The following is a 24,555-nucleotide window of genomic DNA, read 5'->3' on the forward strand; positions in this document are numbered from 1 at the left end:
CATATGTTCCTGGCACATGTATTAAATAAAGGCATATATAAACCTGTTTCATAGCAAAAAGCAATTGAATTCACCCAAGAGAAAGGTTAGTTCAAGATGGGAGCCATGAATCCTATCAGGCTCAGCTTCGTCTCCAGATGGTCCATGATCCCCCCTCCCCGTACCTTCTTCTTCAATTCCACACTGATGGCATTGGCCTCCTTCAGGTAAACGGCATTGCCCCAGAGTAAGTCCCTTAATGAAGTAAACTGGTGCGACTTCCATTTCCGGAAGGCCCACTGAGCCAGCTCAAATTCATGTTGTGTCCAAGGAACTGAAAGAGTGAATGAAGCATAGTTAATGGTGATTTCATAACTGTGCAGAAATCACATCCCTCCTCTAACTCCTCTCTGTTATCACATTAAGATATTTTCCAGTTTTTCTACATTTGGCTGCTTTAGTTTTCTTCTTTTCAATAAAGCTTACTAAATTCTGTTGACATTACAAAAGAAGTATACACATTTCAGGATCTAAAAAAAAATCCTACTATTTATTTAAAATAGTACATCAAAGAAATAGATTTCTCTTGCTTTTTTTTTTTTTTTTTGGTGAGGAAGCTGGGCCCTGAGCTAACATCTGTTGCCAATCTTCCTTTTTGAGGAAGACTGTTGCTGAGTCAACATCTGTGCCAACCTTCCTCCACTTTACCAGTGGGACACCACCACAGTGTGGCTTGAAGAGCAGTGTGTAAGTTCATGCCCAGGATCTGAACCTGTGAACCCTGGCCCACAGAAGTGGAGGGCACGAAACTAACCACCACTCCACCAGGCCAGCCCCTCTCTTGCTTTTTTTTAAAAAGATATGTATCTAATGTACATAATAAAGAAAAACTAGTATGTTTTACAACTTCATATATATCTATTTTTCTTTCTAGTACAGGAAAAAAAGGTTATATTTTACCTCAATATTGAAAAATAAAGAATTTAGTAAATAAATTAAGAGTTCCTTCAAAGTTAATTTGAAGCCATGAGACTACTGAGAGGTTGAGTGAAGAAATGAAATGGGATGAACGTTCACACTGTATTATAAGGCAACAACTAACAAAGTTCAAATTCAGCTAAGAAATTCTGGAAAACTTAAGACATGTAGGCATGACTAAGCAATGTGATTAGAAATCTGTCAGAAATGGCTTTAATGTATACTGATATATTCCTTCACTGGGGAATCCCTGACATAAACCATAAACCAGCAAATAGAACAGAATATCTTAAAGATTAAGCTCTATATTTATTTGCAACATATATGTGAACTTCATATGTACAGTGATATGAGACAGTATATTTACATTGCCCAAGGGATTTATATGAAGAATGTGCTCAGAAATCTTGTGTTCTAAGGAACTCTATCAGTCCTACTCTCACCTCATAGACTATAGCCTGGATTCTCAGCATTGAGCATCTTTTAAATCATCTTTAAATTGGCTCCGTAAAATGTCAATAAATGGTAGGGTCAACTATGATCAAATCCAGTTCTGATCACAAATCCAAAAGATATACATAGGAAAGTTTCAGTCTCTAGATTTTACCTTCTTCCTCCTCCTCTTCTTCCTCTTCAGTTGTTTCTGCAGCTAGGGATCGGGTCTCAACCTGCTTCTGCAAGGCCTGCAATTTACTTTCATAGTCCTGAATGAAAACAAAGGAGATAACATGTAGGAGAGAGGAAATATGAGGTGAGGAAAAGAGAAGCGAAAGGCATATTGGGGAACGTAAACAAAGCAAAAGACAAAGAAAAGAAGACAGATGCAGGGAACAACAATAAAAAGACAAGTACAGAGAAACACTTAGGAAAAAACTGCAAAGCACACAAGATAGTCTGTAATGGATAAATGCTAAAAAAAAATTTAACTGCAGTCTCTCTCTGCTCCCTCAGACTCAAGAGTTCTTTACTTGGGGTTGTGGCAGAGAAAGACGGGATTCTGAGGGGAAAAATGCATGAGTCCCGTATTAAATGCTAAAATATATTTAAGAAGTACCTTTGCAAATCAAGGAGTTTCAGAGAAAAAGAATATTAGAAAAGATTAAATTCACCAGTGTCACCAACAGTTCAATTATCTAGCTGTTTGGATGGGAAAAATTTAGGACTGTAGACTTCTGAAACTCCCTATGGATGAAATATTACCATTTTTGCAGCTGTAAGATGAACTCAGCCTTCAGGTAACTAAAAGATCACAGAGCAATTAGGACTGAAATAGCCTATACATCTGATTTAGTTATCCAAGAAAGATATTTTATTTTAAAATATACTATTATAATACAAAATGTATTACTATAATACAAATCAGATTTATCCTTCATTTCTCCATCTACTCCATGCATTCTCAATGAGGGTGATTTTACCCTGAAGAAGACAAAAAATGATTCTTGAGGGATAAAAAAACTTACTTTTTATGTATAGAGTACAAATATACATACAGTATGTAAACAGATATACCATATATCTGAGTTATTAAAATTTCATGGTGGGAAGAGATTAGGGAAAAAATGTCCAAAAAGGTTCCTTGGAGTGTTAATGAAAAAAACCTTGCACTTTTTGAAAATAAAACAAGAAGGTTAAGATAAGACACTTCACATAAGAAAATCCCAAATCACAGTACAAGCAGAGCATTTTAATATATATTGCCTGGGTTTCCTGCTTCTTTGGGAGTGACCTGATTACAGGCTGTCGTGAGACAAAGGTTTAGGTATGACCCTGTACAGTTTTCAAACAGAGCTCTCCCAGTCACAAATCAACATTCTATGCATTATAGAGGACCACTGAAAGCCTCTTAGCACAATGCTAAGAAGGATGCAAATATTCTCAAGGCTCTAGTCATTTATCATTTAGTCTCACAAAGGAAGCTTTCTTTCTAGCAGTGACCAAGAGCCAGTGACACAGCTTCATTAGATATTTAAACAAACCTTTTAGGAGACTATATACTATGGCAAAAAAAGAGACAAATATTAAAACTAGCAGGTAAATGACTTGGGTTTTGCTCCTGGCATCTGCTCGTACTAGTCTGTATAATCCTGGGAAAGTTAGATCCTCTCTACATCTCACTTTTATCATCTTTAAAATGAAGACTTTAATATTTGACCTGCCTATTGCTCGAGAGTGCAGGAAGGACCAAATAATGAACTATTTAAAAACATATGTGGGGGGGTCGGCCCGGTGGCCGAGTGGTTAAGTTCGCACACTCCACTTCGGCAGCCCAGGGTTTCGCCGGTTTGGATCCTGGGCACAGACATGGCACCACTCACAAGGCCATGCTGAGGCGGTGTCCCACGTGCCATAACTAGAAGGACCCACAACTAAAATATACAGCTATGGGGGAAGCCTGGTGGCACAGAAGTTAAGTTTGCACGTTCTGCTTTGGCAGCCCTGGGTTCGCCGATTTGGATCCCGCGTGTGGACATGGCACCACTTGTCAAGCCATGTTGTGGCAGGCGTCCCACATATAAAGTAGAGGAAGATGGGAAGAGATGTTAGCTCAGGGCCAGTCTTCCTCAGCAAAAACAAAGAGGAGGATTGGCAGCAGATTTAGCTCAGGGCTAATCTTCCTCAAAAAAAAAAAGTAAAATATACAGCTATGTACTGCGGGGATTTGGGGAGAAGAAGCAAAAAAAAAAAAAGAAGATTGGCAACAGTTGTTAGCTCAGCTGCCAATCTTTAAAAAAAAAAACACACGTGGGTGCTGGCCTGGTGGCATAGTGGTTAAGTTCACGCACTCCACTTCCGCAGCCCGGGGTTTGCAGGTTTGGATCCCCTGCGCAGACTCAGCACCACTCATCAAGCCATGCCACAGCAGCATCCCACATAAAAGAGAGGCAGATTGGCATAGATGCTGGCTCAGCAACAATCTTCCTCAAGCAAAAAGAGGAAGATTGGCAAGAGATGTTAGCTCAGGACCAATCTTCCACACACAAAAAATAAATTAAAACACATGTGAAAGTCCTCGTAAATGGTAACACTATTAAAATGACAAGCAATATTTTAAAAAGTTTATTTTCCAAGTATACCTAGCACCTAGATCTTGGTTTCTAAATACACTCCCCACTAAAAGAAACCAGGGCTCCTTGAGAAAATGACTGATTCCAGGTTTGGAGCAAGGAAAGGACAGGGTGAGCCCAGAACACCTTGTGCCAAAAAGCACAGAAGTACTCAAAGACTGACAGGGCCACTTTGGAAGGAAACATACTCCCACGGGCTAATAAATAATAACAACAAAAAATATATAGCACACTGAATATAAAAAGATCCATGAGTCCATACTGATACTGAAAGAAGAGGAGAAAAAAGGAAAGCTCTTCTTTGCCTGCCCCCCCCCCCCCAAAAAGCCAGTTAATAAATGCACAGGGAATGACAATTTAAAAACTACTATCTTGCAACCCCAAATGTAGTAACTAAATCAGGCAAGGATCATTCATAAATGCTAAAAACAACTGAGTGAAAGGAGGATGAAAAACAGAATATTCACACAATCCCAAGTGCCACCCCAGATATCTATTAAGAAGAAGGAGAAAGAGCTGGGAAACATCACAATAACTAAATTTACTACATTTTAAACATTACTGATAATAGAACAGGTTGACAATTTGTGTCTACTGATGTGATGCAACGGAAGTATACAATGTCATCTTTAAAGCAGTATTACCAAAAAAGTTTACCTTAAATCTAATCTTGAGGAAACAATCAGACAAATCAGAATGTAGCCTAGATTCTTCAAAAAATACCAATACAACGAAAGATAAAACCAAATGCAATATATAAACCTCAACTGAAGCTTGGATTAAAACACACGCACACTTATAACATTTATATTTTTTAGACAACTAGGGAAATTTGAAAATGGACTTATATTACATGATACTGAATCTGTATTAAATTTCTTGGATGGGATAATGGTATTAAGAGCATATCCTTGATTTTAGGAGATACACATAGAAGTATTTAGGAGTAAATTGTTAGGATGTCTGCAACTTACTTTCAAATGACTTATAAAAAATACATTAATATGGGTATACAAAGGTTCACTGAACTATTTTTGCAGCTGTTCAGTAGGTTTAAAATGTTTCAAAATAAGAGACTGGGGATGGGGGAGGTTTTTTCCCCGTAAAAAAAACATGTATTATATGGGATTCTTTCAGTAAAAAGAGAAAGACTGCTGGTTTACCTAAAAAATCATCAGGTGGAAAAAAATGTTAATATTTTATCCTAAGAGTTTTTTTATTTTCATTTTTTTCCTCAATTTTTTTATTGCAGTAAAATACACATAACATAAAATTTATTATTTTAACCATTTTTAAGTGTATAGTTCAGTGTTATGAAATATTCATAATATTGCGCAACCATCACAAGCATCTATCTTCAAAACTCTTTTCATCTTGTAAAACTGAAACCATGTCCATTAAACAATAGATCCCCATTCCCCCACCCTCAGCAACCACTATCCTACTTCTGTCTCTATGATTTTTGACTACACTAGGTATCCCATCTAAGTGAAATGAGTTTTGACTCTCTGTGACTGGCTCATTTTTTGAGGACTTCCTCAAGAGTAGGTGTACAAGCCAGTCAAACTACCAATGAAAGATCCTTAGATTCTGACTGCTGACAGTATGAGGACAACCTTCCCTAAAGGCTCTGGCTGTGCTTCAGTGGCAGTAAAGCTGACATAAAAAGACTTCCCAGAATGCTATGGACCTAACCTTAACTGCATTTTGACCAGGGAAAATTTCTATAAGCACTGACAGTCCAAATAGCAACACCATTTCTCGAATTGGCGGCCTCTTCCCCAAACCACGCTGCATAGGAGCTTCCAACAAAGACATTTTGTAGGTCACCAGAAAAATTCTTAAGTGTTGGATTTTCCTACAACAAATGGATAAAGAGATTCAGATCCTACTGTTCTGTTAATTTCATGGTAAAAACTAGGATAATTACAGAAAGTACACTAAAACATAATGTATTTATCAGTAGCTTTTTTGTTTATAAAATGTTCCACCGAGTTCAATATATGTTGTATGCTGTGAGGATTCAATGAGCTAATAGCTGCAAAAAGTTTAGTGGTGCAAGTAAATGCTCAATACTATGAATTATTATCTTCATCATCAAATGCTAAACAGATTTAGTAACATGAGGACTGAGAGAACACCCCCGGATTTGTTACCATGAAGATCTTTGGTGGCCCTGATAAGAGTGGCTTCAGCGGTGAGGTGGGAACAAGAGTCTGATTAGAGTGAGTTCAAGCAAGAATGGGGAGAGAAAACAATAAAAAGAAATAACGGGAGGTAGACCAGTGGGAAATAAGAGCAGAAAACTCTCTATTCCCATGAAAAAGAACAAAGAAATGGAGTGGCAGTTCACAGGGTTCATGGGACTTTTTTGAAACTGGTGAAACGAAGATATGTTTGAATGCTGACAGGAATCATCCAGAAGAGAAAGTGATGTTGTAAAAGAGAAGGGGTAAATGTATAGTAAGTCCTTGGGAAGGTGACATAGATGGAATGCAGGGAAAAAAGGCTGGGCTAAGACAAGAGCAAGGACACTTCATCCACCAACAGGAGGGGAGCCGAAGTATTGGTACGGATGCATGATGAATGCATGCAGAACCAGAAGTAGGAAGAAAAGGAAGTTTTCTTCTGATTGCTCCTTTCTCAGTGAAACAAAATAAAAGATCAGCTGAGAGCAAGGAAAGGCCACCTTTCATTCCGAGGCACCTGGTTGCAAACTTTCAGAGCACTATGTATTTTCCCTCATGGCCTATGTCATAAATGTACTGTATAACTATTGGTGTGATTGTTTGTCCAATGTCTATCTCCTCCACAACCCTGTGAACTTCCCGAGGTCAGAGATCTGTCATTCACCACTGAATCACCAGCATCTAGCACATATCTGTCTTCCAGATCAAATACACAGCCATGTATTGCTCTTTCAGTTAATAGTTCTCAAAAGTGAGTATCTTCCAGATCAGGGGTCAGCAAACTGGCCTGCAGGCCAAATCCAGCCCATTGTCTGTTTTTGCAAATATAGCTTTATTGGAACATAGCCATGTCCGTCCCTTTGCATAATGTCTATGGCTGCTTTTCTGCTACAATAGCAGAGTTGAGTAGTTGTGACAGAGACCAGGGAGCCCACAAAGCCTAAACTATTTACTTTCTGGCCCCTTACAGAAAAAGTGTGTCAACCTCTGTTCTAGACCAATGGTTCTCAAAGGTGGTTGCTGATCCAGTAGCATTAGCATCACCTGGGAACTTAACAGAAATACAAATTATGAGGCCCCACTCCAGACTTTCTGAATCAGAAAATGGGGGTGGGTCCAGCAATCTGTGTTGTCCTAAGTCCCCCAGGGGATTCTGATGCACACTATACTTTGAGACCCACTCTTCTGGGTGATGTGTATAGATGAATGATAAAGCAAACAAGACAAAGAAGGTAGTTATTCTAGGTGCGTTTGCATTCTCAAGGAAGAAGAACCAAACAAGTAGGCAAGATAGGTTATCGTTATTAAAACAAGGAGAGTTGGCCTGGGGCAGGAAAAGTGGCACATGAGTGCAGATCCAGAAGAGGAGTAAAGCATGATGAGAAGGGATTGCACTCTTAAGGAAGTGCAAAAGCCCAGAGGTGGGAACAAACTTGGCAAGTTCAAGGAACAAAAGTCCAAAGGGCCTGCAATGTGAGAATGTTAAGTGATGAAGTCAGAGAGGCAGGCAAGAAGCCAAAACATGAAAAGTCTCACAGGCTATGGTAAGAAATTCAGATTTTAAAGTGCAATGGGAAGCCACTGGAAGCCATTGATAAGATCCGATTTTTGTTTTTAAACGATGATGCTGGTTGCTACGTGGACAAAGGATCATAGGGTTCAAGAAGAGAAGCAAAGTGGGGCCGGCCCCATGGCCGAGTGGTTAAGTTCCCGCGCTCTGCTGCAGCGGCCCAGGGTTTCGCCGGTTTGGATCCAGGGCACGGACCTGGCACCACTCATCAAGCCATGTTGGGGCGGCATCCCACATGCCACAACTAGAAGGACCCACAACTAAAAATACACAACTATGTACTGGGGCTCTTGAGGAGAAAAAGGAAAAATAAAATCTTTAAGAAAAAAAGAACAGAAGCAAAGAGACAAGTTAGGCTCCCATGGTACTCTAGGTGAGAGATGATGGTGCCACGATTAGGGCAGCTCTGAGGAGGTGGCACTTAAGGTAAAACCAGTGTCATCATTCTGGGTTTTCTGGTTAGGCTGTTTTTGACATCAGAGGCTTGGCTCCTTTTACTAATACTGCCTTCCTCTTTTAATGGCAGATTATAATTAGCAAGCAATAGCCAGAAGGGAGATATCTACGCCCCAGTTCTTGTCAACACCTCAATTTGCTCACCAACAGCAGCACTGTACAGACAGTCTAAGATCTATCCCTCGAGGGGTCCCACAACACCTATTCTTAGACCCGAGCAGCTCCTATTTTCTCCCAATCTCTCAGTCCCATCTTGGTCTCATTTACTTTACTTTCCAATCGTGATCCAAGCAAGAGCCTTCATCAACCTGTGGGTTGTGTGTACGAGGTTTATTCCACCCATAAACTAATTCAATTCTACCTCCAAATTATCTATCAGAGTCATTCCCTCTCTACTTTCTCCCTGCCTTTGGAAAGCATCATTTCTTATTTAGTTCACACAGCAACTTCCCAACTGGAGCACTTGGCTCTGAATTTGCCTTCTTCAAACCCATCCTCCAACCCTAACTTTGGCCGTTTCTAAAATGGCCAAATGAATCTAATAATGCAATCTCCCCACATAAAATCATTTGGTACCTTCCCATCATACTCAAGATAAAATCCCAAACCCTTGGCATGCCATGATCTGGCCGTGTCACCCCAGCCCCTCTCATCTTTACCGCTCCTTGACACACAGCTGGCATTCTGACGACCCCAAGTTACTCGCACTTCCCTAGACCTGACATGCTTCCTCCTTGCCCCGCCATTCTTCACTTGGATCAATTCCCAGTTGTACTTTAGGACTCTGCTCTTGGCTCAGGGCTTCCTCCCTCAAAAATCTTCTCCCCCTCACCCTATCACACACAACTATCACTGCACATATCATACTGCAGTGGACTCATCTGTGTCACCTTAGAAATGGTCGGCTCTTGGCAACTTTTCCACCAGTTTCTCCAATAGCAGAAAAACACAAAGTACCTGAAGGGAAAGAGCATGAGGCCTGAACATTCCTCTCAAGTTCTGAATTTCACATTAAAAACTAATGGGGGAAAAAAAATCTCATGCAGATTTTCTTTCTACTCCATAATATATGATTGTATTGTTTTTCAATATAAAAAACGTCATGACCAAATGTTCAATAAGCCTCATGGTCCACTCCAGAAAAATCTTCTGCTTTGTCCTGTTTCACCTCTAGCATACCACCAATACTCTGGGTGGAGAAAAGCAGTGATTAAAGGAAAAAAGAAAAGCTAAACAGAGTTACTCAAAGCTTCTTAGAAATTTAGCTTCTATCTACATGAAGGGAAGTATACCACTTCATTTTCTAAAACTTCAAATCAAGATTATACAATAAAAAAACTGAAAACAGTTTAACGTAAACTCAAAGAAATCAGAAAGTGATATCTGATAACTCATTTATACTAGAAAAGTTTTTAAGTAAAATGTAGCATAAAGTAGGGGTTAAAGATCTTATTTAAGAAAGAATTTGAAAAAAAGAAAAGGGTAACAAAAGGAAAAGCTTTAAACTAATCAAGTTCATGTAGAAATATATATATATAAAAGATCTGGATCCATCTTCAGATGAAAAAGTAATAAATAAAAGTCAAGACCAAGTTTAATTAGTATCACTCTGTTTCACTTTTCCCTCCTCCCACATCACAGAGAAATCACACTCTTAAAAAATGATTTCAGCTTTTATTGAATGAGGACTTTATTTTTTAACATTACATACTAACTCTCCCTTTCTGAAAAGGTAGATCTTGCACTCAACAACAGTCTTCAAGCATTTTTTTTTTTAAGAATCGGGGGAGAAATCCATAGTTTGTTAACAAGAACATCCACAACATCTTTTTACAGTAATGATGCGAGGAAACCAATACATTTCACAACCTAGAGTGGTTCAAACTATCTATAGCAGATTTAAAAATCTCAGACAGATGACATAAACTGGACAATTGTGAAAATTGCTCATAATGCAGAATCCAGCTCTAACAGTATAGAACAAATACGTGCTTTGCATTGTGCCTAAGAAGGCATCTTCATTAAGGTACACCAGGACACATTAGCTTTCCCTCCTCCCAGCCTTTTGAACAAATCAGTAAGGCGAGTCTACAAAGGACCAGTAAGGCACAGGGGTACAGCAGCTGACCAGAAGAAATCTAGGTAACTTCCTATGGTCTAATAGCCTTTAATGCAGACATGGGTGTGGCAAATCTGTGTTTTGTTTTTTCAGCATCAGCCTGCACCTAAAGCACGAGAGGTCACTTCAAGTCACTTCAATGGAATAAACCACACATTTCCAGTGAAAGGAGAAACAATTTGAAGCGCTAGAAAGAATTATGACAAAAATAAAAGAAAAGCCCTTTGGTTGAGACTTATTAGATAAACAGAATGTCTTTAACTCTCCAAGGAATACCATTTTGGTTTGTGAAACTATACCAATTAATTAGGACTCCTCTACATTTCCATTATTGTCAGATCACTGTATAATTTCAATAGCACAAACACTTTTCATTTTTCTATGATAATAGCTAGGAATACTTTAATAACATAATAGTTTAATGATGACCATTTCTCTTTGGTCTTATAGTATTTAAGCTTAGGGAGAGATACCGTCAAATTTAAAAAGAAACAAAGCAATATAGGCTACACTAATAGCTCACAAAAACAAAGCAAGGTCCTAGTTACTTATTCAGTGAAAGAGTCAATGAAATACTTTTATTCACACAAAGTTATTTTTTAAGTCAAGCATCTGCTCTGAAATGCATGAAGGGATATATATGGCAATCAATCAAACCTTGGTTCCTTTCTTCCTGGTCATGTGAAATTAAGGGCTCCTTTAGATATCTAAACATTTCAGCAATATGAGGGCAACTGGATCAGCAGACAAAGCACAAACACAAACCTAATTCTTTGGAATATCAGTGTGGGCATAGTGATTACCACAACCCACATTTCTAAGTGAAAATATTGTATTACTTTTCATTTTGCAATGTCACCTGATCACCAGTAGAAACCCATTCCCATTGTTCAGTGGAAAAGGAGGCACCTGCCCATAAGAAGACTAAAAGGCCACCATAAAAATGAAAACCTATAGGTCTATCCTATGTTACTTCAAGTTAGGGAAAATGAGAGCTCACTTTTGCTACAGAGTTGAAAGCTGAGTAATTATTATTATTAATATTAGAAAATTAAATTTTTGCAAGAAAGGAGTAGTTAACATATCTATGTCTAAGAAGAATAAAGAAGGACAACTGGGGTTTACACAAGATGCACTGAAGTGATTGACTTGAAGTAGCCTATCGAGTACATTCAGAACACATGGTACAGGAGATTGTCATCTCAATTAAGTCAACCCATTACAAACATCATTCACCCATGTCTAATCTGCCATAAAACCTCAGTTGAAGACTAGGACTATTCTAGCTACGAAGGCAAAAATATCCCCCAAAGTTAATTGGAAGCAATTTTCTGTGCATTAAAAAAGCATTTTCTTAAAAGCAAAGAAAAAATACTATGATTAAAAATAATGTGTTCTAATAAAGCATAGTGCCCACACACAAAGGAAAAAAAACCATATAATCACGATCTTTAAGGTTTCCTTGAATGCTAATTGCTATTTTGGCTGCAATTTTTCACACCATCTGGAAGACAAGAGTTTGACAGATGACTTAGGGTGACTTAGGAATCTTCAACAACATGAAGTCAGGCAATCTCACAGACATCTCCGGCTCTTCACACCACCTCTTAAAAAAGTTTCCGACAAGTTCAAGAGATGAGGAAGGATGTAGAAAACTATCCTTTTCTTCTCATTAAAATCCATCGTTTTTAGTGGATTCTCCCGAGAGGCAAACTGAGACCACAACACAATAAAATGAGGTATTGATACAACAAATGTTCATCAGGAAATCTCTTTCCTTGCTTGAGTATCTATGAGCATTACTACTATTAACCAAAGAATAGTTTATTGTATATCATCTCCTTTATTCTAAACCCAAAGTTAATTTATTTCATTACTTCACTAACAAGTGAACATAAGCAGCACAGTCATATGCTGTAGTGTTCTCCCCATGTCCCACCTCTTCCCTTTCTCCACCAAATATCTCCCTATAAACTCATATACACTGCTCAAAGGAACATACAAGTATTTTGTTGGTATTTCTGTTGGCATGATTTTGGTGAATAGTTCAGTGTGTGTGTGTGAGAAACTATACGTTAAACTTCAAAATGCAAACCACAGACAGAAATCCAGATATGGTGCCAATTTAAAGATTTCAGTATTATGACAAATTTCATAAATACACTGATACATTCAAAAGAAAAAAAAACTACTGAATCAGTTCTATGTGAAATATAGAAGAAGAAGAAGATGTGGAAGTTCTGTGAAAGATGCAAAGCTGTGTACTATAAAATATGTCCAAAGACATTAAGTTTTGGCTTTTGAAAATTCAAATTATATTTAAAGAAAAGAACAGACATGGATGAGAAATCCAAAGCTGTGCCCACACAGCTGCATGTTGTTATTTTTAAACTAATGTCTAACATTTATGGAGAAAAAATAGACATTTAGTTCTACATATTGAATTCCTCTTTTGAATGTCAGCATAAACTAAAAGGCAGGTCTTTCTGGATATCAGATCAATTTATAGGCATTATAAAAACATAAACTTACACCAAAATGAGTCTGTGTAAATAAGTATATTATCTAGGCACCAAGAAAGGAGGAAAGTGTCAGAAAAATAAAGGAGGTCTCAGTGTTTTGTCCAAAATTCCAGAAACTGCCCATGGTATACAAACAAAAGGGAGGTGTTCAAATATTTACCAGTGTTTTATGTTTTAAGAATATTAAAAATCAGTTAAAATATTTGTAGGAACGCAACATAAAATCATAATGTAAATAATAGGAACTCAAGGCCAAGGCTAGAACCAACTCAAATCATAAGCTAACATCGCCTGTTTCCTCCACCAAGATTTCAAGTTTGTCCAGTAATTTATACTGTGGTTTCTCGACCAGCTTTGAGATTGGGTGCTGAGAACTGTCGCCTCATCCGTGGAGGTGTCACAAACTGGCTACAGTGGTTAGGTTTGTCAGTCTGCTTCTGATAGGAATTAGCTGTATTGCCCTCTAACTGACTACCAGTGTTATAATTACAGTAAGACTGACGATGTTGATGAATATGGCGCTTCGCCTGGAAAGTCTGCATATCAGCAGTAGGGTGACCACTGTGGGAGTTTAATGACTCTGAGGAGGCAGAAGCCTGGCTGCGCATACTTTTCGGTTGACCATTATTGAGAGAATTGCTTCTCCAGCGTAACTGGGGTGGCTGTTGTTGATTATTAATATGCTGCTTGCTAACTTGAATGTGGTCTTGACTTCGTGTGCCCTGAGAGCCCCACGGTAACTGGGGATCTTTAGAAGCTGCTCTACCCCCCTTTTCTTGGCTCTCCTCTTTATTTCCTTTCCTTCCGTCTTCCTCTTTTGGGATTCTAAGCTCTATAACCTCATCTTCTGTTATGATGATATGCGTCCCAGGACTCCAAGAGTTTCTGTGTTTAGGGTTGCTCTTAAAGGGAAACCGGGGCTTGCGGTTCTCAGGAGGAATGAACCTATGAGGCACATTCTGCCGACGAAGCTGCTTTGTTATCTCCTGCTGTTGCAGGTTCTTAAATCGAATTTGCTCTTGCCTCATCCAACGCAGACGTCCACGTCTAAAAGCTGGATCCCCATTCATCAGTTGGGAAACACGTTCTTCTTTCCCAAGTTCTCCACTGTCTCCTTTACTTACATCATTCTCAGACTTGCTACTGACACCAGCACCAACAGGTTCCTTTGCTTTGTGGTTTCCTTGAATTTTCTGTTCCTGAGATCCAATCAGTGGCAAGACTTTCTCCATTTTGAGCATTTTATTTCTTAAGACTTTTATCTCCTCATCTTTCATGTTATTTTGCTTTTTGACTTCTTGCAAAATATCTTCCAGCTTGTCTATATGAACCTTGAGGTCATCTACATCAGTCCCACCTTTACCACTGGCCATCACGTCTTCAATCTTCTCATCCCCTACACCAACAGTGTCCCAGACATCCCTGGCCACTGCCCTCCAGGAGTCCCGCTCATTGGGATCTTTCTTCCCATACATGGCACAAAGCTCTTTCATCTTAACAATGGCCAAGGCTTCAATTTCCTGCCGACTGTGTCTAAAATCGTTGAGAGCAACCTCGTAGCATATCTCTTTTACAGCCTGAATCTTAAGATCTGAGATGGTGACCCACTTGGAATCTTTACTGAGGCGCCTTCTCTGGGGAATTTGGTACATTTTAATTGGTTCTCGTTTCTTCCCACTGCTGGGGAGGCCACATTTTTTAACAATGGTTTGCAACTTGCTAGGAGGGAGCTTTTCTCTCAGAGAAGTAATCAGTTTCCAGCTCTCTTCACAGGACCTCTTGTCAGAATCGTCCCCGCTATCAGAATCCGCGTCCTTTGGAAAAACAAAATCAAAAAATGGCCCCAAAATAACCAAAATTAAAATATAAAAAAGGAAAATCAAACTGAAGAAAAAGCAAGCAAAAAAACCTTAACCAAATTTAAAAACAAAACCAAAAAAAACTAAAAAAAAAAACGAAACAAAAAAATCCTAAATGATGTGCAAGTCTATTAAGACACAGGCATATGTAAATTATTATTAATATAAAGATTTGTTTGCTGCTTTAGTAACACTAATCCAAATTTCCACTGCCCGGTTTAAGTGATGAAATCTATAATCAAATTTCTTGGGAAGATTGACACAGTGAGTGAGTCTCTCACTCTAAGGTCATATGAAGTTATTAACAAAATGGTGTGAAATAACATCTCCGCTATCTCAAGAAAATGAAGTAAAACTTACACCCCATACATGCTAACACCCATGCAGCCACTTCCCCACATTTGCCTTGGTTATTGCTGTTGCTTCTTCCAGAAACTCTTTCCCCCATGAGTGAGCACAGATGCCATACAAGATGTGACGAGCAGGCGGATTAACAAAGGTTAGTAAGGCTGTAGGATGCCACATTTGTTTAGCTTTACTAAAAAGAGCAGCCCTAGAAAAAAGTTAGAATATAAGAAAGTAGAAAAAGAAGCAAACAGGGATGATGTTAAAAATGCTAAGAATCCCTATTAGCATTCCATGTGAGGTTTTTTATCAATCATATTGTTTTTTTCTAGAAGACGGTTTTAAAACTAGTCTTTCCATGAGCACATACTGGATTTGCTACTTTCTTGTGTCGTGTCAAATCAATCCATTTCATTTGGACATTAAAGTTTGTTACCCAGAGAACAAAGAAGCATAAAAAAGGATCCTTATAGTGGGTCTGCTATTTTGTTTTTTCACACACTTAGACCAACAAACACCTGACCTCTAAATTTTAAGAAATAAATTTCCAAAACATAAATTAAGCTAGGCAAATATACTTTCATTAAACATCATTTAAATTCCCCAGGTAATATTTTAATAAAGACAACTGAGAGATGTTTTCTATCTATGAAAACCCATGGCATTTCTAGGTATTAGAGGAATATCATTTTAAGTGACAACTCTTCCCATCAACACATAGAACACAAAGATCATCTTCTGCTTATGTAAAATGGATACACTTCAAAATGTTATCTCTAACACTGTCTTTCCAGCTATCTTTGCACTATTACCTCTTTTTCAAAAAACTTTACTTAGGCCTAAAACAGCAGCCAAAGTTCAAAACTACGTAGTTTCAAGAGCTATGGATAATAATCAATTGTTCTTAACTAACAGAAGCAAATCCTGATAACAGACATCTTAATGAAAGCAATGCTGGATTTAGAATTTCCTATGATGGACAGGATTAAGCAAGAATTTCTACTCAGGAGATAAAAGTTCCTGGGAAAAGAAACTAGCCACTAGAGGAGTAGTCCAAGGTAGTCTAGTAAATGAAAATATTCTTAATAGTCTCTTTTACTTGGCTGTGATTACCAAAATTATCTCTAGTATAGAGCTTAAAAAAAAAGAATCAAAACTGATAAAATAATATTTTGCTTTCTAGACCAAAGATTTCTATGTATTGTTACTTTCTTGGGAACAAAAACATAACCTTTAACAATAATGACAATAACTTGGCCCCTGAATTTGGAGATGTTGCTACTGATTTGTATTATTTCTATTGGTCTACAAAGTAGGTACTAAGCCCATTTATAACCCCCACCTATTTGAAAATTTAGCAACAAAAACCAGATAAAGGTAAATTCAGACACTATTTTTTCTTTCATCTTTAGTTTAAAAAATCAAAATGGTCAATCTTAAGTGATAAAAGATAATATTAATAAACATTACAGAAAAAGGTATGTCTGACTCCTAAAAAGCTTTTCTTGCAAATACGTATAATCTGAGTTTCACAGAACACAAACTCTGATTCTTCCCACATGATTAACTATCACTTTTTTCCCCCTGGTTTTCTTTTCCTTTTAAAATTGCTAAAGGATGAAGTGAATACTACCTAATTTGAGTAATAACAAATATTCTAATCATTGCTTTAATATTATGCTTGAGAGACAAAAGTTATGTCTTTAAATTCTAAAATAAAACATAAATAAAAGAGCCTACATAAATCCAAAAGAACTCAGATTAAATCAAGTGGCCACAATTTTATTTCTTTTTAAAATACTGTTTTAATGACTCTCTAGAATATGTTCTCCTTGTAGCTCAAACACATCATCCCTCCATCATTTAGTGACATGATACTAGAAACTCTGCATGCAAAGTTTATGTGCCAAGATGTATATCCTATCTCATGTCAAAAAAAAGATTTAAAAATATTTAGATTCATTTATTACAGAGTTGGAAAAACTACTCATGTCTGGCCAATTTACATGTTACTAAATGATCCTTCTGTTTTCATTAAATACCAAAATGCAAAAAGGGTCTCCAGAAGACTCTATAAGAAGCTTATGCAAATAGAAGAGAGAAGACACCAAAACACATGTATAAAAAAGCAAGCTCAGAAAGGACTAAGTGTATAACAGAGCACTAACTATAAGAGAATGTTCGGCAATCTAACAATGTGACGCATTTGGGGAACTATCATAATAGAAAACTCAAGAGCCTGAATTCCATTTATTAATGCTGTCATTATGCAAAAATAATTATATATAGTAAACAGTAAATAAATATTTACTGAAAAATAATTCCTTTGTATCCTCTTAATGTTTATTCATAGGATGCATTTGAAATATATCTGTTGGTTGACCAATACAGGGTCATAAAAATATATCTTCCATTCAGTATCGTTACTGCTAGATATTCTTCAGGCTAAAGCATTAGAAATCAATTCCTCTTGAGGACAAGAAATTTAAGTGAATTAGACAGTTGGACTTATGGGAGGAAAGCAACCTCCTTGCTTTAAGAAGCTGCTCTTGAAATCCTCGTTTCCTTGGAGATACACACAGCAGATGATAACCAGAACCTGATTAGTTGCAGACTAAGTGTGTTCCCAGGAAACTAAATATGTCTTAGAGACATTTACTTTCTCTTTATTCAAAGGTCATCGTCTTTATTTCAGAGCATATATCTGATCACCAGCTCTTGGATATAAGAGAGCACCTGCCATCATTATTCTTTGCCACCTAGTTAATTAAAGGTTGGTCCCAGGACCAGCAGCACTGGCATCACCCGGGAGCTTGTTAGAAATGCAGAATTTCAGGTCCCACTCCAGACCTACTGAATTAGCATGTGCATTTTAACGTGACTCCCAGGTGGCTGAGAAGCAGTGCTTTATTGGACAGAACCCTGACTTAGGTGTTTAAGAGTGAGCAAGACAGCATTTTTTAGCCTTAGTTTCCTCAACTGTAAACTGGAGGTAATATTACTCATTTAATTTACACACACACCTACCAAAAAGGGTTGTTTCAGGAATCAAAAAAATGATGGATGTTACAGCTCTCTGTAAATTATAAAGCACTATACAAATACAAGGCACTATTGTTAATAATGAATACAGCTTAATTATACCTGTCCTTGTTTGATCTCTCACAGACCATCAGAGGCATGTTATTAAATGACACTACATTATTAAGATAAAAGGCTCCTTCATGTGTCACAAATCTTTCAAGCCCCTAACCACATTGTAGCTAAATCTTTGTTTTCATTAAAAACTAAATGCCAACTAGGCCTCCTAAAGAGACTCTTATCTATAATACTGCTATTATCTTGCTCCTAACACTTGAATTATTCTTACAGTCCATTCTTTTGTGGGCTTTACTATAATTTCCAAGATAACAGACTAACTGGTTTAACCCACTTCCAAGCCTAAGAACTGAGTTGCCCTGGAAAACGCTGCTTTTGCTCAAGTCCTTGGCTTTTCTGGCCCATTTAGCAGTAGCCTCTCTCCTCCAAAGTAGAGCATGGCTATAAGGCCATAGTGTACTACTGTAGTTTACATGCTGTATTTTACACTAAGGGAAGAAACTAGTACCCCTGCTTTCTTCCTAATACTCCCTTGTCTTAAAAGAAGTCCATAATCTTAAAAATGAGAAATTCCTAAACTGCATCCACAGTATCCAAAGATTTGTTATACCCTTTTCTTACATATCAAACGAATGCCAAGAAGCTTCTGCTAACCAGGGCTTTAACCAAAATTAAACCAAATTTGGCATTACCAAAATTGGATGGCTTTAAAAATGAAAATCTAACTAACAGATCAACTTATTTATTCATGAGATTCAGTTTCTCTCAAACCTGGAAAATCAATTACCATCATAAAATTCTAAAGCCATTGGCGTTATAAGCTGTGACCTTTTCAGCTGCTCATCCAAACCCTTTCTCAACCCAGAGAAACCAGGCTTCTCTCTCCTATCTGACTTGGTTGTATAGCCCCTTCTTCTACTGCCATCCCATATGTCACAAAGACCCTAATTGAGAATTCAGACTCCATGCAGGGAGAAACAGAAAAGGATTAACACATGCAACTGTGCAGCAACACTTTTAGACACAGTTTAACTAAAAAAAAAAAAGTCTGTCCAGCACAAGAACAATCCCCAAGTCAGCCCAAGAGCAGAGAATTAGTACTATCAGGTGATCAGAAACAAAACCAAGGCAAACACCCACCAAACTCAATATTCAGAGTAATTATTATTATAAAAGAACCACCACTGATGCATACTCAAAAACCACTATCAAGAGGCAAAGGTTACCAAAAAGTTCCCACTATTTCCTCAAGAAGCACTTGGTTTTGATAGAAGTAAAGATTTGACTTTAAGACATAAAAGGCACAAAAGTAGTACCTTTATGGACAGTTTTTCAGGCTAAGGCTACCAGGAGATGTAAGTTCCTTCTCCATTAAGGAAATGAAAGAATAGTGAATGGTATCAATGAGAGCTAGATAAGCATTTTGGGAGAGTGCTCATCCGTGGAACAGGGAAGGTATATGAGACCAAGCTGCCCTTTTCCTAACAGAGGATGCAAGATGGACTCCTACCAGTCTCTGCTGCTCCAAGAGAAGATCTGCTTCTTCCTTCTCCTTTTTGTACAGAATCTCCATTTCCTGTAGCCTAGAAGGAAAAGAAAAACAAGAGAGGAAAGAATAAATTGTGACATCACGGAGCTGTTTCATGAATACTACTATATGTTTAAAAGAAGTGACAGTCATGTGGCTCACATCATATTTATACATTACCTTTTCTCCATCTCTTGTTTCATATCAATTCCTTGTTTTTCCAGAAGCTCTCTCTGGGCAAATGTCCAGTCCACAGGCTCAGAGGGGGTCTCAGCGGAAGGAGTCTTCTCCCGCTCAGCCCGTGCTTGCTCCGGATGGTTAAAACGAAACACATGGTTTTTACCCATGATGATACGGTTTCCTAGCATAAAACAGAAACAAGGTTAAGGGGCCAGCCCTGGGGCCGAGTGGTGAAGTTGGCGTGCTCCAGTTAGGCGGCCCAGGGTTTCACAGGTTTGGATCCTGGGCGTGGACACGGCACCACTCATCAGGCCATGCTGAGGCAGTGTCCCACATGCCACAACTAGAAGGACCCACAACTACAATATACAACTATGTACCGGGGGGGACTTGGGGAGAAAAAGCAGGAAAAAAAACAAAAAGAAAAGAAACAGGGTTAAGAAACCATTTTTTAAACGTATAGTATCTAGGTTAGCAACCTCACTTTCCCTAATGCAAAAAGACAGCTTCTGGAGTTTTACAAGAACATAAATCCTAATGCTGATTATCACTTTAGCCTTTAAACAAGGAGTCAAAAATCAAAGAGCTGCTCACACAAGCCAAGTGTTCTTTGCTGAAGATTTCAAACCTCTCTCAGTCTCACCTGAGCGTAGCTGAACAGGCTGGGCCACTCTCTTGCCATTTACGTAGGTTTCTGAGCGTTCACAAGGCTCTAGGGTCACGATAACTAAGAGGAATGCAAACTAATATTAGCATCACAAACCAGTGGAGTGAAATAACAGAAAGCAGATGACTATGAGGATTCAGGGCAACTAGAACACATTCCTGCAACCAACCAAATGGCTGAGCATCTATATAATAATTCATTTTAGGGTACCAGTACCCACTCCAATATAAGAGGCTATTTAGGGCTGTGGTTAAGACAGAAACATTTAAATGAATTTGACAAACCTCAGAAGAAGACAGGAAATGTTAGTTTAGGTGATATCTGACAGTTCAGGCTATAAAACTGAAAACCATCAGAAAATTTAAGTACAACATGTAGGTAACAAGCAGAAACTTAAGCTCAAAGGCTAATATTTTGATTAAGGAAGGAATGAATTATATAACACAAAAATACCATTAGTTTGTCATTGTTAATAACCTGGGCAAAAAAATCAAGATTGACTTTTCCTTCCCTTTTAGATAAAAATAAATTCTACTGGGTTAAGACTAGAGGTCCTTCAAATCTTTCACTAGCCAGGATATTTGTTCCCTTTTTACTTGTCTATTAAATAATTAACATTCAAGACCAAGCCTAATTGCCTATGTCCTGCTCCGTTCTTGGCAGTAACAAAAAGACTTCTTTTGCCCAGGCTATTTTCATGTAAAGTAGCTATGTCTGTCCCTGCATTTATAAGCAGCACAAGAAATTCTGCATTTTCAAATATTAGATTGTACAAGAAAGTATCACTGAAAGAGGGAATACCAAGTCTGGGGGATTTCTCATAATATAGAATAAAAAGATTATTGGAAAAGCTAAGCCAAGAACTCTCACCGTCGCCACTGTTGTTTCTCTCACTCCGAAAGATACAATGCTCTTCTTTAATGTGAGCCCCACTCAGCACGATGTCCTGGCGCCGCTCAGCATCTGCTTGGCCAACCCTGAACACAAGGGAAAGCGTTTCCCAGGGAAATTCAGACACAAAAAGCACTACAAACAATGAACCTCTTTCTCCCAAAGAATATTCTTTGGTATGTACAAAAAAGGCATCGCCTTTTTTTTTTTTACAAAGGCTTTCAAATGCGAATTCCGTTTTCATATATGATCAACCTCCCTACATCAGAATAAGAAACCAAGGAGCAATGATACACCAATGTAACTCACACAGCATTATAAAAATACACGAGTTAACTAATCTCTCTAACGAATTCATATAACATGTTAGAAGGAAAAAATTTACATAGGATCTTTTAGAGAAAAACTACATGTTAACTGCTTCAGCAGGCTAAAACACATAATTTGGGCAGAGTAGGGAGAACGGTTTGTAACTATTTCAGACAGGAAAAACAGCAAATTATTACGACAAATTTTTTCAAAAGACAATTTCCCCTTAGTTATTCAATCATCCAAGAGAAAAGAAAACGTTAAGTGACCAAAGAAGAAACAAACATACCTTGTAATTCCATCTTTGATGTAATAAAGCAGGCACTCGGACATAAGTGGGTCCTCATTGAGGTTAACAAGATGTGGGGTCTGAAAAAGGTTACAGATTATCAATTATGAGCCAGCACCACTGAGAGGGCTGTGACAGTAACAGGGACCTACAGGAGGCTGACGGCTTCTTAGATTACCCACAGTGCCTAGAAGAGGGACTTCTTTGATTCCTAGCTGCAAGTTCATAACAAACAGAAAACACTCTCCACAGACCTCCCCAAACTGCACTAATGCACTCCATTTAAAAACATAAGTTCTGGGATAAAGAGCAAGATCCAACTCCTGATAAGGTCAAAGCATGGAGAACACAAAAGAAAAATTAGGACAGGATGATTCTTTGGGTGAGTTAATCATAATTTTTGTAAACATTTGGACAAAATCGTGAGGAGCAGCAGAATATGCCACTCCAAAATATGCCACTTTGACACTGATTATTTTGAGCTGAAGGCACTTGAAAAGCAACACATGCAGGGAGAGGCTTTCTCTGAACTCCCCTCATCTGCCTAAAGACAGATGTCCAAAAGGAGTGACACTGTTGTAGATCTCCTCCAGGAGTTTCATCAACCAGGGAAGATGGATGACTATCCCATGAGAGGAAACCAAAAGTCGACTTCACACCCCTACAAATGTTGTCACAACTATCAATCCTCCCACTTATTCTTCTAAAGGCCCATTCAAATGATTTTTAGGGATCATTTACTCTCCCTCGAGAGGCCTATCTCCTCCCTCCCCTTTCCCCATTAAGATATTTAAGCCAGAATTCTAAGCCACCTGAGGGAGTTACTCATTTTTCCCTGGGTCTCTCCCATGTAAACGAGAGGTATAGATGTTAAACTTCTCTTTGTTTTTCTCCTGTTAATCTGTCTTTTATTACAGGGGTCTCAGCCAAGAACTCAGGTTAGAGGGGAAATTATTTTTCTACCCCTACAATCTCAAGAAATATTTAATTTTTCATTTACTTCATAAAAATGTCCATACACTCCCTGTCATTTCCCTCTCTAATTTTTATCACTTCTTCCATGGTCTCAGTTATTGTCTTTAGTTTATTAGTCTTTACCTTAAAGAAGAAATTTAAATTACTGACATTCAATAATACACACATCTTGTAAAAGTCCTCTTCATCTAATATTTCTAAAATCTTTTAATAACCAACCTTCTTTGGTGAAAATACCCCACTGGAATCCAAAAATAAGTCACATGGTCTTGGGGTCAAAATCTACTCAAGATAGTGCCAGCAAATGTGGAAAAATGAAACAACAGTCAGATGAGAGGGTTAAGAAAAGAGACTGCAAAAGATGATTAAAAAGAAATTAGAAAAACCTCTCTATCTTCTCAACTAGCATCTGCCTCTAGTTTAAGAGCTTTGCTGGTTTCAAAGAGTCAAAGATCTGCGTGGGCAGCATTCCTTAAAACCCATCGTGACACTGGCCTAATAAAAAACTAATCTCAGAAATAGGTTCTTTCTTTTCTTTCTTCCCTTAAAAGTATCTCCCCCTTAGTTTTATTGAAGTATGATTGACAAATAAAAATTGTATATATTTAGGTTGTACAAAATGATTTTTTTAAGGTGTACAATGTGTCAATTTAATATGTACACATTGTGCAATGATTACCACAATCGAGGTAACACATCAGAAACAAGCCCTAAAACTGAATTCGGATGTGGTCAGTGGTGCATCCCCTCCTTCCCCGAGGAAGTCTAGAAAGTTAAAGCAAGATGGGTAAATTAAAGTAAGAAAAAGCCATGGAAACAGAGACCTCAGTTTGGAATTCTGGCTGTCTATACCACAACACTTATTTAAGTTATTTACGATTTGTGTTAAATGCCATATTTTTATAAGTTGCTACATAAAAATTTTCCCCAGTTCTTAACACTGAAAGGTTATGTTATAAAATACCATTAGATATATGCAAAGTCACAATCTAAATTCTATCAAACCTATAGCTGCTAAAATTTCTATAATTATAAGTAATATAGCTGTATAAATAATGTCTTACTGAAGGAAAAACTATCAAGCTGTGAAAATTACTGATCTTTGGCAATATAAACATATAAAAGACTCCTGTTATCATTCCAGTTCTACAATACGTACTAAAATGTCTTTAAAAATCAATCTTCTTTGTTAAAAATAACACATCGGAATTTATTTAAAAAGTTACATGACCTTGATAGAAAAACCTAACCAAAAGAATTCTAGCAAAAATCACAGGAATATTTCATGTCACATAAAACAAAATTACCAATGAAAACTCCCTACTCATTCTATGCTGACTGAGAGAGACCATCACCACACTCTTGCAGGAAGATGTGTTAAGTCTCCAACAGCCAATTTGAGATCATTTAAAATGAAGAACCATTTATCACTGGCATAAAATATTTATTTTGTACATCTATGTAAATACATGTGTTCTATTATTGTCACATAAATAAGTGTACCCAAAATAATCATTGGATAATAGTTTTCC

General features: G+C 37.7%; 1 protein-coding gene across 6 annotated transcripts in view; it reads right to left on the reverse strand.

Annotated features, from left to right (window-relative positions):
- Positions 1–24,555, reverse strand: part of KIF1B (kinesin family member 1B) — a 134,549-nt gene that overhangs the window by 44,708 nt on the left and 65,286 nt on the right. For all 6 annotated transcript variants that reach the window (XM_046661801.1, XM_046661797.1, XM_046661800.1 and 3 more), the window contains 7 exons: positions 22,049–22,128; positions 21,430–21,536; positions 20,536–20,619; positions 19,893–20,073; positions 19,695–19,767; positions 1,565–1,661; positions 165–313 (listed from right to left, as the gene is read on the reverse strand). In XM_046661801.1, coding sequence (XP_046517757.1) covers positions 165–313; positions 1,565–1,661; positions 19,695–19,767; positions 19,893–20,073; positions 20,536–20,619; positions 21,430–21,536; positions 22,049–22,128 — 771 coding nt within the window. The remainder of the gene's footprint in view (positions 1–164; positions 314–1,564; positions 1,662–19,694; positions 19,768–19,892; positions 20,074–20,535; positions 20,620–21,429; positions 21,537–22,048; positions 22,129–24,555) is intronic.

This window comes from Equus quagga, chromosome 5 (assembly GCF_021613505.1).
Source record: "Equus quagga isolate Etosha38 chromosome 5, UCLA_HA_Equagga_1.0, whole genome shotgun sequence".
Lineage (NCBI taxonomy): Eukaryota > Metazoa > Chordata > Mammalia > Perissodactyla > Equidae > Equus > Equus quagga.